The sequence below is a fragment of the Schistosoma mansoni genome, assembly GCF_000237925.1.
Source record: "Schistosoma mansoni, WGS project CABG00000000 data, supercontig 0372, strain Puerto Rico, whole genome shotgun sequence".
In the NCBI taxonomy this organism is placed as follows: domain Eukaryota; kingdom Metazoa; phylum Platyhelminthes; class Trematoda; order Strigeidida; family Schistosomatidae; genus Schistosoma; species Schistosoma mansoni.
In genome coordinates, this window is record NW_017386215.1 from 1 (window position 1) to 18,652 (window position 18,652).

At 39.0% G+C, this 18,652-nt stretch overlaps 1 protein-coding gene across 1 annotated transcript; it reads left to right on the plus strand.

Annotated features, from left to right (window-relative positions):
- Window positions 1-4,049: 4,049 nt before the first annotated feature.
- Window positions 4,050-18,388, plus strand: Smp_081510 (hyvh1 dual specificity phosphatase, putative). Its single transcript, XM_018792328.1, has 7 exons — window positions 4,050-4,069; window positions 8,878-9,327; window positions 9,383-9,501; window positions 9,546-9,627; window positions 9,664-9,886; window positions 14,847-14,895; window positions 17,893-18,388. The coding sequence occupies exons 2-7, from the start codon at window positions 9,221-9,223 to the stop codon at window positions 18,054-18,056; spliced, it is 744 nt and encodes a 247-aa protein (XP_018644318.1). The 5' UTR covers window positions 4,050-4,069; window positions 8,878-9,220; the 3' UTR covers window positions 18,057-18,388.
- The last annotated feature ends 264 nt before the right edge of the window (window positions 18,389-18,652 follow it).

Genomic DNA, 18,652 nt, shown 5'->3' on the forward strand with positions numbered 1-18,652 from the left:
TTGTTTTTGCCGTTCCACTATTGAAGTACTGGCCGTCGATATTCGCGAATTACCCCTACAAGTAGGCAAGAGAACCAAAACTCCAAATTTGATACCATTTTTATTAGCAATTCACAAATAATCCACCAAAGTCGTTCTAACAACAATAAGTATAACGATTACAAAACAAACCTTCAATTTTGTAGGTTCCCCGGAGCAAAAACTCCCAAATACCAAACCAATGACAAAAGAAATAAAATGTCCGAAAAGAATGATATAAACAAACAAGTCCAATTGTTAAGTATCCTGTGTTGTCCACTCCAACTTTAGCATTTAGATCTCCCATCAGGATGGTGAGGTCCTTTCGTGAGCACTTCTCTATAATTGATTGCAGCCTTTCATAGAACTGATCTTTATCATCGTCGTTGCTATCATTGGTGGGTGCATAACATTGGATAACATTCATTGTGATCCCTTGCTTCTTTGTTCTGAATGATGCTTTGATTATCCTGGGTCCATGAGATTCCCATCCCACGAGTGCATTTCATGCTTCTTTGGACAGCATTAGAGCAACTCCCTGAGTGTGTGGAGCATTTTCCCCTTCGTGACCGGAGTACAGCAGCATCTCTCCTGTACCTAGCCTTTGTTGTCCAGTTTGTGTCCAATGGGTTTCGCTGATTCCGAGTACTGCCAAGTTGTATCTCCTCATTTCCATTGCTATTTGGTTGGCCTTTCCTATCTCCCACATTGTTCGGACGTTCCATATACCTATAAAGAGTGTTGCTCTGGTTGTTAGAAGGTGCATCGGTCTCGCGACTTCCAAAGAATTTCGGCTTTCATCATGAGGCGTCATAATTATTCCTTCAACTCGGAGGGCAGAGTTTAAATGGTTTGAATTATTTTTTCTGGTTAGCGTTTTTTTAGCGAGTTAGCTTTTCTACGGGATGGGGTCGCTAACCCCATGCCCAACCCTCCTCCTTTGTGTGGGCTTGGGACCGGCAGTAACTCTAGAAGTGCTACAGGCGGAGTTGTCGTATTTTGACATTGTTAATTATTCGTTTATCAAAATTGACTGTTTTTATGTAAGCGTATGTGTGTGAATTTCTTATCCTACTAACTACGTGTCTGTAAATTGCTTGTCTGACTATAAATATCTATTGACGCTAGATTAAGTTGAGCCGGCTTACATGCCTTCTCCATTGCGTGTCAATTCTCTTCGTTTCGTTTCTTCGATCGTATGTCTGTATCAACGATTGAGTGAAATACAAGTACTAGAAATTCATCCTCGTATCTGATTTATTTAATTCTGTTATTCACTAGCGCTATTTAAGAAGAGGATTATGTACGAGGATTGGCGAAATGTATAAGTCGATAACGATAATCACATGATCCAAATGGAATCAGATTATGGGTCACAAAAATACTGCTTCTGACCATCGTGTGAAACGGTGCACTCACGTTAAGAGGTAATAGTATCCGTTTGAATCTGGTAGGGTTCCTACGAAATCAGGACGAACATGGTCGAAGCGAGAGTGGAGAGTTACGAAAGTACCTAATGGTCATTTGTAGTGTCTAACAACCTTGGGTTTCTGACAGTTACATAGAAGCGCGACCACTTCCTTACGTCTTTATTCAAATCAGGTCGGCAAAATTGTATCGCCATGAGCCTAGTGGCTTCTCAAAAAGCTGGATGAGAAAGTTTATGCAACGTATTCTTCAGTTTTGTCAGCAAAACTGAGCTAAAATATCCCATCGACAACAGACAACTGGAGTTTCCTAACTGCTAGGTCCTAACGGTCCGACCAATAACGACGGTGATGCCGCTAACCTTTAGGCTGAACAATACTCTTGGACATTTCAACCGACCTACATCAATTACACTGATGAAAGCTTCATCCGCAACTTCACAAGACATTCTAAAAGGAACCTGAGCGCTGACCTGGTGTTCCGTAAACTGCAACACCTAAGAAAAAACACTTCACCTGGTCCGGATATGGTTCATTCTGCTATACTGATAGAAGCAGCTTCAATCCTGGCGACACCACTTAGCGTGATGTTTTCACACTCGCTAAGCCGAGGCAAACTACCGGAATTTCGGAAGCTGGTTCACATCGCACCAATTTTCAAAGGAGGTCGTCGCAGAGGACCTTCAAGCTAACTACCGGCGGCCCTTCTCTCTATACCTTCTAAAATTATGGAGTCCCTAATATGCGATGGTATACACGAATATTTTTTATCCCAAAAGTTCTCCTCACCCCAACAGCATGGTTTCAGGAAGGGTCATTCTTGTATGACCAACTTGCTGACTGCGGTGGATAGATGGACAACCATCCTAAATCGCAAGTGGAAGGTTGACGTCATTTACTTTGATTTCTCAAAAGCTTTTGATAGGGTTGTAGTGCCGTGCTTCAATAATAGTTCACTTCGATAACCGTTATTATACCAATCTTAACGGTGTATAAAATCAGTAGGCAAAAGGAAGCGGCAACTACACTTTTATTGATGAATGATGCAGACCAGAAGGTTATAAGCACATGAGCAAATGTAAGCGAGCGAAGCAAAGATGATGCATAGTGGAGATGGCTGGGAGGCCAACTCGCTATGAGCAAGCATTACTCAATATTTATAATCAGACAAAAACGAATGACAGACATATGATGAATAGGATACGAAGGGTACACATATACGCTCATATAAAAATATAGTCAAGGTTAATAAGCAAATAGTTAACAAGATCAAAAGATGACTCAATGTATAGGTGAATTAGCTTGGTCAGAAGCTATAATAAAGTATATGGGCTTAACATAACAACAGATACTACAGGGTCAACTATATATGTCTCATCAATAAGCTTAGACGATTGGGTATCAAACCCCCTCTGAATGACTGGCTCGCTTAATATCTAGAAAACTGACATTTAAAGGTCAGGGTTAACTTCAATTTCTCTCAGACTATGGAATGCTCTAGTAAGATCCCCCAGGGCTCAATATTAGGACCTCTTCTCTTCTTGATTTACATTAATGATCTTCCAAAACAAGTTTCACCTGACTTATTGCTTTTTGCTGATGATGGGAAACTTTGGAGAGAGATTCGTAACCAAAAGGATATACGTGTACTTCAGGAGGATCTGACTCGACTTCAAGGTTGGACAGATGACAACGGACTTACCTTCAACACTTCAAAGTGCAAAGTAGTCCACCTGCGACATGTTGCAGATTATAGTTACAACTTAGGAAACTCCTCTCTAGAAGTTTCCCAAGTCGAAAAAGATTTAGGAGTGTTGGTACCTTACGGCTTGAAGTCGTACTCTAACTGTGACAAAAAAGCCTCTCAAGCAAACCTTGCACTGGTAACATTGAAGCGCATTTTTGGCCAGTTTGACGGTAGAACTTTTCACATAATCTTCAACAGTTTTATCCGTCCCCATTTAGAGTACGGAAACATAATATTTCCTCCCTCCCTCCAAAAGGATAAGAACAATCTGCAACGTATCGAACGTCGAGCCACGAAATCAGTTCGGGGACTCAAATTCAAACCCTATGAAGAGCGCCTTCAATCACTTAACCTTTATTCCTTAGAGTACAGGCGTCTTAGAGGTGACCTTCTTATGACTTACAGTATTGTTAACACTTCTGGTCATTCCCTTAAACATCTTCTTAAGCTTAGTCACAACACTAACCTAAGGGGTAACACCCAGAAACTGGAGACCCAACATAGCAGAACAGACTGCAGACACAACTTCTACCCCCTAAGAGTTGTCAAATGCTGGAATTCTCTGCCCACTGAGCTAGCCCAAGCGATTTCCCAGAGGTCCTTTAAAATTCAACTTGACCTATTCTTAAGGACTAAGGATAACATCTTAATATGATTTACCAATTTCTTTTTTTCCCCTCTATTGTCGTTAATATACCTAGGTTCTTGCCTGGAAGTATTTGTGATCCACTGCTACTGGACACGGAAGCTCGTTAAGCGAAAGCTTCTTCTATTCTTTCCACAACCATTCGAATCATTTGAAAGTGAGATTGATTCTTCAACACTTGACCTTGCCTGGCTTTTATCCTTTAGCTGCTCTACCGTCGAGCGGTGTTATGTGGGTATATTTATGTTAAGATACTTTGTAGTTTCCACCAATAATATTGTTTTCATGACAAGCATGAACGCTTGATACGAAACTCATGTTGCTTTAGAGTTAACAGATTGTACGAATCTATGTGACTTAGTGACTTAACCCGAATTATCTTTTCAAGTAACTTAACGGCTATGCTGTTTGGGATGACAGGCCGGTAGTTAGATACGATCCGTCTCTGATAATCCCTAAATATAGGACTTTTCCCCCTTGATCTTGTTCAGCATTTGGCAACAAAGTAAGTGAAGGGTCTTTCCGAACTCCTTTTCGACGGGCGCTTAAAACGCCTAAACCTTTTCCCCTTGTCGTATTGTAGAACGCGAGGTGACTTGATATAGGCGTTCCGTATCTTTAATAACGATTTTAGTGTTATACATCTTAGCTTTTTGTTCCCTTCAGCACTAGTAATCTTCGAAGCCATAGCAAGAAGGTTCAAAAATGTTGATCTAATAAACTCATAGTAGGTTTCCGTTTTTCGTATTTAGATTTGTGTAGTAATGATAGAAGACCTACTGCATGTGTTATTCCTTTTCTAGTATGCTTCTGTGAGTGTCTAGTCTTCTCTTAAATTGGTCAATTGAAGGTGCGGATACCACTACTTCGTGTAACAGGTTACAGTAATTGATGACTCGGTGTGAAAACCTGCATGCCACTTGTATTCTTTTCGTTCTTGACCCTTCCACTCGTCTGCTATGTCCTCTGAGATATTCTGATCTAGTGGAAAGAAAAAGAGGATATATTAGGTCCAAAATCATTTTTTAGTATTTTATATGTTAGGATCAGACCATCTCTTAATCTGCGGTAAGATTGAGTAAAGAGGTCTAGCTTTTCAAGCCGCTCTTTGTATGGTAAACCCCAGAGCTCTGGAATTATACGGGTACCTGCCCACTGAACTTTTTCTGAGGTATCCGAGTCACCTTTTAAACAGGGGTTTTCAACCTAAACGCAGTTTTCAAGCTTAGTTCTCACTAAGGTTGTGTATACTGTAGTGAACATAGCAGTAAATAACTTGGTGAATATCCGTCTTAAAACCTACAAGGTTCTAAACTCCTTAGCTGCAATGTTGCGGCAGTGGACCATGGTCTTAAAACCATGACTCACCGTTACCTCAAGATCCTTGTGAGACCGGACCACGGGTACAGACACTTCTATGCTGTACCTATTTACCTTTGTATCCCCAAAGTGCATGTAGACACACGTGGCCGCATTAATAAGCATCAGTCATTTTTTAGACCAGCTAATCAGAATATCTAAGTCTGCCCGAATTGCACATGCATCTGCGTTTCCTATTATTTCTCGCCAAATTTTTCACATCAGCGTATGGTAGCATTTGGGACCCAACTATATTTGGTAGTTCATTTATGTACAGTACAAAAAGTAAACAACCTAGGACAGCCTTGTTGTACCTCACTAAGTGCTGGCTTCCATGTAGAACACTTGGAATTTATTCTTAATTACTGTCTACGGCCTACGAAGAAATCCATAAGCCATTTTATTATTTTTATTTTTTTTATTTAAACACATAAATATTGGTACAAGGAAGCACCAGATAAATATGCGCCTCACAAATCTCATTTGATTTGTGTGAGGGCTGTGATACTGCCCAGGAAAGGAAAGGTTCAACAATGCCTAGATTTCTCAGCTTCAAGAGCAGTCTATTTGTTGGCACCTTATCAAACGCTTTGACGAAGTCTATGCAAACAACACCTACTGATTTTTCATTGTCTAGAGCCTCTATCCATTTCTCCCTTGCTATGAGGAGGTTTGTTGTGCAAAATAAACCTTTTCTGAAACCATGTTGTTCGTTTAACAAGTTGTTGGTTTCAACGGATTTCATCATGGTCTTGTTTACTATTCTTCCCAGCATTTAAACTACAACACTGGTGAGGTTGACAGGTCTGTAGTTTGATGAAAGTTGTCTTGGTCCTGTTTTATGTATTGGAGTGACGATTGCATCCCTCTAGTCTTCAGGTAACCTACCTTGACCAAGTGACATATTGAATATCGTAGTCAATGGGGCAGTAATATATTGTGCAATTCGTCTCAAGATTATGGGATGCAGTTCATCTGGTCCTGTTGACTTTTCCGTGTCTAAACTGCTTAGGGTCTTAAGTACATCATCTCAACCAAAGTCCATGGTGGGCAGATGGTTTGTTGACTTTGTATTTGGGTCTAGTTCTTCATCTAGAAGAAACTCCTGAATGAAAACTGCCCCGAAATAGTTTGTCATATCTTCTGCTTTTTCCTGGTCATCCTCTATCATTTCAGTTCAACTCCTGTGATTAGGTTTTGAATCCAATGCTGCATCCTTGTTTTGTAATATGTGTACAAGATAAGCCTCGTATGCTGCTTGATTACAGCTTGCGCCAACTGCATTTCATATTTCTGCTGAGCTTGACGGACTGTAATTATACATGTATTTTGTACCAACCTGTAGCGTTCTACCGTACTTGCTGTGTCAAGGCTGATGGCGATGTTCCAACATTTCTTCTGCCTTAGTAAACGTCGAATATCCCGGTCTATCCACGAATGGCCGTGCTTTTTCTTCTTTGTAACTGTCCAGGGTATAAATGGTTAAGTCACTTGATTGTATAACTGCCTGAAATGAGTCCATGCCTCTTGTACTGATGCTCCTGAGTCAGTTATCTAATTTTCAGCCTATGCTGCAGAGTTAATCGCCTTCATATCTTCCTTCTATATGTTAGGACTGGCCGGGGCAACTGTTTGACAGACTGCATGATCACTTCTCCCCAGAGGTAAGAGGAAAGTCATTTGACCGACATCATCACCGTGTGTAAAGACTAGGTCCATGAGAGATGAGGAGTTTTGTAAGTCATATCTAGTGAGATCTCTAATGTGCTGGAATAAAGCTAGGGCGATTATGGTTTCCAGCAACTTGCAACCATACAATGTTGTCGATGACCATATTTCTAAGTTTCCCCAGTTTATATACGGTGCATTAAAGTCGCCTACTATAAGGCTTTTACCCCTATTGCACCAGGACTTAAATTTGCTTGAGAGGAAGTCATCTACTACACATTGTGGACCGGGATATACTGCAACTAATTCAATATCTTGCCGTTTACATTCCAGCATGCAGTGCATCAGTTCACATATCACTGAGTCGTGTGCTACTGTCTCGACAGCTCGTATCGTTAAGGTACCTTTCATGTACAGGTTAACCCCCCTACGGTTTAGTCTATCAGCTCTACTGGGTAAAAAAAACCAATCAATTGAATTTCACTATCACACAGTTCTGACGTTAATCATGTTTCTGAGATAGCAATGACATCAGGGTTTTCTATGTCCATCATTGTCTTGAGCTCCGCCATCTTATTTTGTAGACTGCGAGCATTCGTGTAGCAAACCTTTACTTCTGTGGAGAACTTTCCCTTACCACTCCGAGTGGTTTGGGGATCGTTTCGCTCCGAACTTCTACAACTTGAAAACGCTTAAGTATAGGGTTTCTTTCACCGTTCAGGCGGCGCTCATTTATTTCTACTTCTGCTGATCGTCTCTTAATACGATCAACCAGGCTGAGATATTCACAGACATGTATTCCAGATCCAGTCAGTTTGCATGAGTTTCCTAGTATTAGGTTTCTCTCTTCAGTCGAAACAAAGGTGACTTTTAGGAGGCGGCTTTTTTGCATACTTTCATAATCCACTTTTTGTCCTATCCTATAATGCTTACATATGCTAACTCCTGATACTGTTTCTGGGAGTGGTCATTTACTGGGACACCTTACATGAACAAGTGTTATTAGCCCCATCAGTGAAAAAATTAAAAGAGAAACTGGACCATCACTGGAAAACAAACTATAGAGATTAACACAAGTCCACCAACCTACTATCCTTATTACTAAAGAATGAATTTTCCCAGGAATTTTCAGAAATTTATGTTTGGACTTCCAAGACCTATGTAGAAGTGATCAGGCTTTTTCCGACCGGTAGGTTAGATTAACCTCTCATTTCGGATGTGTGATTCGATAGAACCAGATGTTTGTAAGCATAGATAGTCCTTAACATACCTCTGTCAAAAGTGAGTAATTTTTGAAAGTTATTTGTTTAAAACCATGTTTTCTGCTTCAGGTGCACCTAAAGTAGATAGCACCAACAATCAGTAGCGGGTTTGTTATGAGTTAACAACTTGTAAGTTTCTACGTCTTACACAGTACCGATTGTGATAAAAAAGTCATCAGTGTCATTTAATTGTTTGAATCCCTACCACTCAAGTTGGTATACCAGCTCTCACCAGGATAGATAAATTGGTAATAATATTTATAAGAACGTCTTGAAAACTGGTTGGAATGGAGGATTGAATTCGTGCAAATCTTAACCAGAATGGTTAGTCCTTGTGAAGTTGTGGCTTATTTGTCTTGGTAATCGATTCGGACACCTTGAGCTATGATTTTCTACCCTTATTTCTTCATTTAAATAACCTGGTGATATTTCAAATGAATTTGCGTTAGCCAATAGCTGAGTAACTTTACTAAGGCTTCAAAATTTCAATCACTAGCTTTTGAATGACTTGTGTCAGCTATAATTTGCTTACATTTAAACGTAAGTGTAGTAGTGCATCATTCAGACCATAATCATAACCAGAATAATAATCCAAATTAATTTATGATATGGTTAGTGTTAGTAATCGAATTGACTACACGGTATCAGGATTTTTTTTCACTCCAACGTATGTATAATAAATGATTTCTGAATTTCCTAGATTCTGTTGAATTCCAAATCATCGTTTGTATTCGTTGTGTTCTTTTTTAGTGATTGATAGTAAATATGGATGAGATTATTCCAGGTCTATGGCTTGGACCTATGCCATTTGCAGAAAATATTTCAGTCTTAAAAAGAAATGGAATAATATCAATTTTAACATTAGATATCCTTCCATTAGACTGCAATATATTCAAAGGATTTAATATGAAGTTCTTATATCTGCGCGATGAGCCATCTCAAGATTTATTGGAAATTCTTGAAGATGCTTTAAGTTTTATTGATGAAAGTATAAAAAATAACTCAAATATTTTGGTTCACTGGTAAGCTGAGTAAATACATAGTGGTCTAGTTTTTTTTAAAAATTAAAAACGGATAAACGGAATATAGTGCTATGGGTGTATCTCGCAGCGCCAGTGTTGTTATCGCCTATCTTATGCGTCGAAATCATTTATCCTATGAAGAGGCTTATAATATTGTTTCAAGAAAACGGAGTATTTTGTAATTACGGTTTTTATTTATTGAATGTTTTATGGTTATTTCTGTCGATATTTAGTCCTAATAATGGATTTATTAATCAGTTGAAATTGTTTCATACTATGAATTGGACTGTCAATCGTGATTCTCCATTATTTCAACAATATATGACGAAAAGAACTTTCTCAGTTTTTACTGGTTTTTTGTTTATAAGTGCTATTTCTAATCCCTCTATTTAATAGATTATAATGGTGATCTTATAGAAAATCAAACGGACTACCAGTTGAACAATACACCTTCAAGTTTTAGATGTAGAAAATGCAGGTATATTTTTTTCAAAATATGAAATTATCCTTGTAGACAAGTGTTATTCAATTCGAATCAGTTACGTATTCATCAAAAACCGGAGACAACACCTAACCCTCTCATAAATTCTACAAAATACAAGAATACTGATAATGTATCTAGTGTCTTAATCAAAGGTGTTTCATTGAATAATTCTCCTCTACAATGTGATAAAAATGAATTGTTCTGTGACCCATTGGAATGGACAATGCACAACACTAGTGATGTTCAAGGAAAGGTATGCAATTCCGTTATTTCACTGTTTAAGAATATGGAGTTTTATAAACCGCCAGTTTTAACATTTGTTTGTTATTCCTCCATAATATTCATACTTTGAACCATCTTTAATAGATGTTTCGGACACGGTTCATTCTCTTTTTGGTATTAGGCAGCCAGTTACAACGTAGAACCTGAACTTATGTACATCGTTTCAAGTTCCCATACCACATTAGCACAGAGAGATCATATTGTCACATTATATACCAGAATAATAGAGGTAGTAACAGTATCAGTGGTAATAAAAAGTATCAGACATTGAAGACACGATTCGGGAAAAAAATATAAATTAGCGAAATAAAAACAAAAGTAGTTTTGAGGAGTTCAGAATCTCAAAATTTATGAGAAGACAAAGAATGGATGCAATTGCGCCATCGCAAACGATTTTAAGCGATGTCATTCAAAGTGTCTAACCATTGATTACGATGATCGCGCGGATACCCTCCAGGTAGTCTGTACCTATTGACATGGCTCAATCCGAATGTCAGTGACTCCATGTTTTGGTTTGGGTGCTCCTAGCTTTGCTCCAACCTGCTTCTACACCAAACAAAATCGCTTGTTGAGGTAGGCAGTGGTTGGGCATACGTAACACATGTCCCAGTCATCTCAACTGATGCATATTCACTACCTGATCAATCGATTTACCATCCTTACATCACACTTATTCCTAACCCATGCATTGTTTACTTCGTGGCCACAAAACACGTGAGCGATTCTTCGAAGACATCTATGATCGACTACTAGTAATCTACAAATATGCTCTATTCCTAATGGTCATATTTCACACCTATGAAGTAAAACGGATCGAACTGCTGCTCAGTGAATCCGTTATTTGTTTGTTGCTTGTGTGATAGAAGAGCCAGATCATCTGCGAAGTCTAAATCGTCCAGCTGCATCCTACCTGTCCACTGTATCCCGTGCTTCCCTCCAGATGTTAACGTCTTCATGATCCAGTCAGTCACCAGGAGAAAGAGAAAGGGTGAAAGTAAGCAACCTTGCCTAACACCGGTCTTTACCTCGAATGAGTCGGTGAGTTGTCCTCCATCGACGATTTGGCAGTTTAGTCCATCATAGGAGTTCCGTATGATATTGACTATCTTTTGAGGCACGCCGTAGTGTCGAAGAAGCCTCCATAGTGTCGTCCTGTCCACGCTATCAAATGCTTTCTCGTAGTCAATGAAGTTGATGTAGAGTGATGAATTCCATTCGATTGATTGTTCCACAATGATACGTAGAGTTGCGATTTGGTCTGTACACGATCTATCCTTACGGAATCCAGCCTGTTGATCTCAAAGTTGGGCGTCTACGGAATCCTTCATTCTGTTTAACAATACCCTATTGAAGACCTTTCCTGGTATTGAGAGAAGAGTGATGCCCCTGTAGTTATCGCACTTGCTGAGATCACCTTTCTTTGGTATCTTGATCAGAAGTTCTTTTTTCCAGTCTATTGGTACTTGTTCTTCATCCCAAATCTAAGTGAAGAGAATGTGGAGTATCTTTGCAGTTGCTGCTACATCTGCTTTCAGTGCCTCTGCCGGGATGTTGTCTGGTCCCGCTGCTTTGCTGCTCTTGATTTGTCTGATGACCATGCTGATCTCTTCACTCTTTGGTGGGCCAACATCGATTGGGATGTCCGTGGGTGCTACTTCAATGATGGATGGGTTCAGTGGAGCTGGTCGATTCAAGAGTTCTTTGAAGTGTTCTACCCACTTGTTTCGTTGTTCTTCAATGTCGGTGATTACTTTGCCTTCCTTGCTTTTCACTGGTCTTTCTGGCTTACGGTAATTTCCAGCAAGTTTCTTTGTTGTATCATACAGTTGTCTCATGTTTCCCTCTCTTGCAGCCTTTTCCACTGTCATTGCTAAATCTTCCACATATTTACGTTTGTCGGTTCTGATGCTCCTCTTCACTTGCTTGTTTGCCTCTGTGTATTCGGCTTGTGCCTTGGCTTTTTGTGCTCTTGTTCGGCTGATATTGATTGCTGCCTTCTTGTTCCTTCTTTCTTCAATCTTATCCAGTGTACCAACAGTAATCCATTCCTTGTGGTGGTGCTTCTTTTGGCCCAGAACCTCCTGACATGCTGAAACGATTGCCTCCTTGATACCTTTCCAGTTGCTCTCCATGGTAGTCCCCTCCCCATTGAGTAGATCATGAAAGGCCTGGAACCTGTTGCTGAGGGCTATGTTGAATTTGTTGAGTTTGTCAGCATCTCGAAGAAAGGCCATGTTGAACTTTTGTGGTGTTGTCCGCGCCGTTGTCCAGTGCTTCTTGAGTTTTAGTTTCATCTTGGCGACCAGCGAATGATGATCGGATGCTATATCAGCTCCTCTCCTGGTTCTCACATCCTCCATCGTCCTCCTGAACTTTTTGTTGATGCAGCTATGGTCTATTTGATTCTGTGTAGTGTGATCTGGTGAAATCCAAGTGGCTTTGTGTATGTTTTTGTGTGGGAATATGGTGCCACCTATGACCAGTTTATTGAAGGCACATAGGCTTGCAAATCTCTCACCATTTTCGTTCCTTTCTCCCAGTCCATGTCGTCCCATGACGTCTTCGTATCCAGTGTTAATGGTCACTTTTATTTCTGAGCTGATTTTAGATCTAATCAGACTTATTTGTTTCTGCGCTGACATTTAAGATCAAAATCTTAGTGAGGGTAGTTTTCCGAAAAATCTTCGTAAACTTTGAACGTAACTTTTGATTGTAAGCTAAAAATACCTTTTGAAAAAAAAATGAAACTAGAAAATGGAGAATGAAAATTTTTATTCCAGTTCATAATTACACATCAGTTTATTCTTATCACTCAACTTGCAAATTAAACCGCCAACGTTGTTTCTCACGGAATGCGTAATGCTTTCAAACAACTGAATCTGAGTTCATTGATGGGAAATTTCAAAATTTATCAATTCTTGTATTATTGTGCATTCAGTTTTATTCGTAGGTAACAAGTTTTATGGTAATAAAGTTTAATTTTCAAGTCAAGTACTTTTCTAGTTGACTTGGTATTATTAACAAAAGCAAACTTCAAAACAAAACAGCTATTCATTTCCATTGATTTCTCGATGATGGACATAAGTGAGTTTCAAGATATATGTTCTGTTCTATTTGCAATTCGCCGAGAATATCGAGGCCCCCAAATGCCCTGGTACGGCCGAGAGGGGGGAGGGCCCGCACTTTTGAAATGCTCTCACATGGCCACGCGTATATAGCCTCTGTCAGGGAAGTCCTACTCACTGCCTTCTTGTGGCGGAGTAGGGTGTTGTTAACGGAATTGAGGGGACGAAAAGCGAATGTCCGGCGCTTTAGCCGGCTTGGTGGACACGAAGGATCCACCTAGAGGAGTTGGAAAACCCTGATTCCAAACCAATGGTGCACATGGGCTCCAGTATCTTGACGGAACAACTGGCGTATGAACCCACTGTTGGTCACCGGTTACCATGGTACTGTATCTCTTGACGTTGCTCTACTGCCTTGTGAACTATAACTTTAGGTTAAAGACTCGGGGTGTGGCCCTCTGTGAAAACCACCTGCTTCAGTTTGGGCACCCGGGCAGTATCACAGCCTTCACACAAATCAAATGAGATTTGTGTGGTGCATATATATCCGGTGCCTCTTTGTACCAATATTTATGTGTTTAAGTAAATAAATAAATCCATCTAATTACTTAACGTAAACAAGTCATGGTCATGGATGTGTCCAGTTCAAGAATGTCCACGGAGAACAAAATTACGCTCTAGTGTACTATGGTTTTCATTGGTCTTTCAGTTGATGTCAGTTTGTGATCAGAGTTATCTTTAAAGTAATATTCCTAAGTATTCAGTCATATGAGTCGACTGGAAGCTATCTATATTTGTTTTGTTAACTGCTTTCAATGTATCATCAGATATGTGTTTATATTCTGAGTTTATTATTCGACAAGTTTGTTTGCTTCAGGCGATTCAATTTGTCCGTTGAAGTAAACTCGGAAAACTTTGGTCTTATTGGTCAGATAACATTTAATGAATCAGACTTTTTGTGTAATCCTATTGGTCAACTATTTGCGACTGATACATGATGAATTGCAGTGGTTGGTTGTTTTCTAGGATGAATTATTTTAATTTTATTGACTGACACATTTCGATGATATGATTGGTTGATTGTCCAAACGAAACTTGACAGTCATTCATTTCTAATAAAATATTTAAGATATATTTCTGTAAAATTTTGTAAAATATTTTTTGCTTGAACACAATGAACCATTTTATTACTGGTGTCCCGTGTTGTCCATACTCGCTTAATCACTAAAGTAACGTCTTATTATGAACTAGTTAGTCGGAATCGGAAGGTTTCATGTCCTAATACAAACACAGAGGTCACAAAAACCGCGTTTATCCCAATGCTAGTAGTTTACTCATTTTTGTGGTATTGTCCAGTTTGATATTCATTTTCTGATTTTCTGTCTCAAGCACCATCTCAAAAACCGGTTTAAATATATGCTTAATATCTCTTCTAACCAAATAATGAATGGCCCAAAGCTCGATACATAAAACTCTTGGTAGTTGCCGAATTGTTTTGGTATTATATTTTACCAGACTTTCGTATGCTATTGCTCTTCCGATTGAAATATATGTGCGTACTCAGTGAATCTGGAAAATTCCATTTTATTTTCGTACTGATTCTGACTGTTAGTCACTATCCAATAGCATTAGTTCTTCAATTCCTTTTGCCTCTAGCTTTGTTAGTTATTGTAATAAATTTAGTCAGGGTAATGTGTAAACTACGATAACGGCTCCATGCCTTCTAATAGAGCAGTATCTCAATTGTCCAAATCCCACCATTTTCCTCGATTTTGGCAGCTGAATAGTGTCATAATGAATATTCATAAAAACACTGACAGAAAGCCGAATTTATGTGCTTCTGTACATTCCTTTTTCTCATTGCAGCTTTATTGTCCTGGATGCAATGCTAAAGTTGGCTCTTTCAATTGGTGTGGTAAGCTTGTTGTTACTAATAAAATTTATTAATTTAGCCGTCAGAACTATGAGATTGATTTAATGTTTGTTTGCCACACACTTGGGGTAAATGTTTACTGGAAACAGTTGTGGCTAAGTACAGAGTGGTAGTGGTACTTGGGTGAAAACATGTTATTCCGATGGTGAATAATGTGACTAACTTTTACTAGCTGGAATGTCTGAGAATTTTTTTGTCATTCTGATTCTCAGTATTTACCGATGTAGTGGTGTGTTAAAAAATAACTGAAGATAGTCAAACTAGAATGTTTTTTGCTATCGATTCGAAAGGTCTTAATTACTAATGTCTGTCATGAAATTTGTGAGAACTTATATTGCACAAAAGTGGATCGGTCAGAGGAACCTTATTTTAAAACAGCTTAGGAGTATAAAAGAAATTCTGATAAACTAAAAACATGCGTAAAGCTAAAGCGAAAAAGACTCATGAAATGTCAAGATTTTAAAGAAAATGGTAGATGTTTTATCTGGATACTGGGTTTTGGACCATTCAATTTCTGTTATTCAAAGTTCTCATCTCAGGAAGTTACACATCCATAGGTATCTCGAAACAACAATGAATAACCCCATTATTGATATAATGTCCTGTTTCGGGAGCGCTTATATTTTTTCCAACCTCATTATGCTTCAGTTATGTTAACTAAAGCATAATGAGGTTGGAAAAAATATTGCTCGCATCTTCTGAGATCACCGGATAAGCAATAGTGGTGTTCGACGCAGGGTATCAGGGAATGATGGTAAATCAGTTGATGAGGTCATGAATCTCCATCGACTGAGATGGTTGGATCGCGTGTTACGTATGCCTGAACACCGATTACCACGACGCGCAATGCTGAATAGTGTAGGGGATGGTTGGAAGAGAGTAATAGGCGGCCAAACCAAAACGTGGCATCAGTGCTTGAAGTCACTAACTTCTGGTCTAAGTCATGTTGTAGATGCTTAATACTTGGTTGGGGTCCGCGTGACTATCGTAACCAATGGTTGGAGACTCTGTGTGACATGGCTCAGAATCGATCACAATGGAGTAGGTGTATAAACTCATTGTCTTCCCTTAAACCCTGAGATTAAAATTGCTTCATAACTTTTTTTCTTCCTGTACTATATCTTTATATACAACCTTTCTTTTATATATTACCACCACTAAATTAACTACTTCTATGAATCCGGTGTTCATCTTGTTGTGTTAATGAGCGTGGTATGGCAACTTGGACCGATGCATATATGTGCCTGGTCCTATGTTGTAGCTGACTGACTGACTGAGTTAGCATAACACATCAGTGTAAACAATGAGTTGTATATATATATATATATATATATATATATATATATATTGAAGGTATGCCTGAAATGTTGAATAACATCTTAAAAGCCCTAAATACAAACACCTCAGGCAGAGTGAGAGCACAAAATCACCTCTCTCCACTGTTCCATTTAAGCAGTGGGGTCAGACAGGGTTGCCCAGTCTCATCATTCCTCTTCAACTTTTCCATCGATGACATTCTGGAAACAGCTCTGATAGATGTAAGTAATGGCGGTGTGGATCTGTTGCCTTGAGAAAGACTTCTCGACATTGAGTATGTGGATGGTATTGTGCGATAAAACCCAAGCCATGTAATCCGCACTTAATCAGTTGGCAATCAGTGTCCGTAGGTATGGTGTGTGCTTTTTACCTTCGAAGTGCAAAGTATTTTTACAAGACTGGCAGGACCCTGATCCTGCACTCACCCTGGGTGGTGAGCAAATTGAAGTAGTCAAGAAGTTCGTGTATCTAGGTGGCTGCATAAGTGTTGGTGGTGGCGTAAGTGATGAGATCGACTTACGTATAGTGAAAGCCAGAGCGGCTTATGCCAATCTGGGCCATCTTTGGCACCTTCGTGATGTTAGTTTGGCTGTAAAAGGTCGGATCTACAACGCATTGGCCAGAGCGGTCTTGCTCTGTGCTTGTAAAACCTGGCCTCTCTGAGTTGAGGTTGTTAGACGACTCTGTGTGTTCGATCATCGTTGTCTCCAAAGGATTGCTGACATCTAGTGGCAACACCATTTTAGTAATGCAGATGTTCGGCATTGTGTGTTCGGACACATCGACGATAGTTTAATTGATGTCACTATATTGAAACATTGACTTCGGTGGCTTGGACTTGTTCTACGAATGTCGTCCCAGAGAATTTCTCGTGGTGCATTATTTACCGACTCTGGGACTGGTTGGAAATATCGGAGATGTAGTCAGTATATGACATGGTGTCGTGGTGTGAAAGAAAGTTGTACATGACTGGCTTCTGTTGGTCATTCACGACTCCCTGGCTGGGGTCCGAGAGATGGTGCAACACAATGACTTGAGATGTTATCAGATTTATATATGGTTCAGAATAGAAGCCAGTGGCGATCCTGCTGTAACCTTCTTTTACTTTCTTCATAAAACGTGGTCGTAACTTCCTTAACCGAAAGAATGCTTTTGATTATACATTTCTGTTTCCCCCATTATTATTATTGTTACTACACTAACATACACTAATCTGTGGTTGTTATTGTTCTTTTTTTTCTTATGTGCACCTTACCTTCTTTTTCTCTTCCCATTCTCATTGTTATTGTGTGGCGCATATATATCTGGTGCCCCCTTGTACCAATATCTATGTGTTCAAATAAATAAATCTTTACAAAAGATGTCAGAGGCTAGTTCTTAAATTTACAAGAAACCCTAAATCGAACTCCTTTGTGTGGGAAAATAATTTGTTCTCATCAATAAGCCTGCCTAACTCTTTAACCTATTGCTTATTAACTAGATGAATGTACCATACTTTCATCTTTCCAAACCTATTTGATATCTTGTCGTTTTCACGTGTAATACCTTGACAACAGAAGATTTAATCAAATTGTTTAAAACATGTACTACACGAATATACCAAGTTTTTCATGATATATATGTATATTCAAAACGTAACATTATTTTCATTAATTTATTTAGGCGAACCATGTGTATGCGGCACATGGGTAGTTCCAGCATTTCATTTCAATCGTAATCATCTTGATCGTGTACCAATACGTTCGAGAAATGTGATTACTATCCCATCGAAACCTGTAGAAGACAGCAGTCCCTTAGTTACGAATGCTGATATGAATCAATCATAATCTTATCCATTGTATGTTTCCTCTGTCTTATCTTGTCCTATCTTTGTATTATATTTACGCGCATTCACATCAAACTAATGGTTATCTCGAGTTTCCTCCTCTTTCCTCAAATACCATTTTATTATCTTCAAGAGATTTATTTCTTGTAATTTATTTGATTACTATGTATATTTCCTGTTTTGTTTTGGAATCGTTGGATCCTTTTCTTTATTCATAAACTATATTCTCTATCATGGAATTATGGTTCTTTTTTCATCGAAGAGTTGAGATAATAAGCAATAGTATCTGTTCTGTATGGGGGTGACATTGGTGTCGATATATTCCAAGTGTTTAACAAAAACCTAATATGTACAAAAATATTAATAATCTAACATCGCTGTATCTATTTTCTGCCGTTTATTGTCAATCTAAACACTGATCAGTGTAAGTCAGTCAGTCAGTTACAACGTAGAACTTCGTACGTACGTACGTACATCAATTCGAGTTGCCATACCACGTTAGCACAGAGATGCAGTTGTCGATTCAAATCCCATAGTGGTAGAAGTAGTAAGAGTATAAGCAGTAATGTAATTTAGTGATTTAATATCATGGTATAT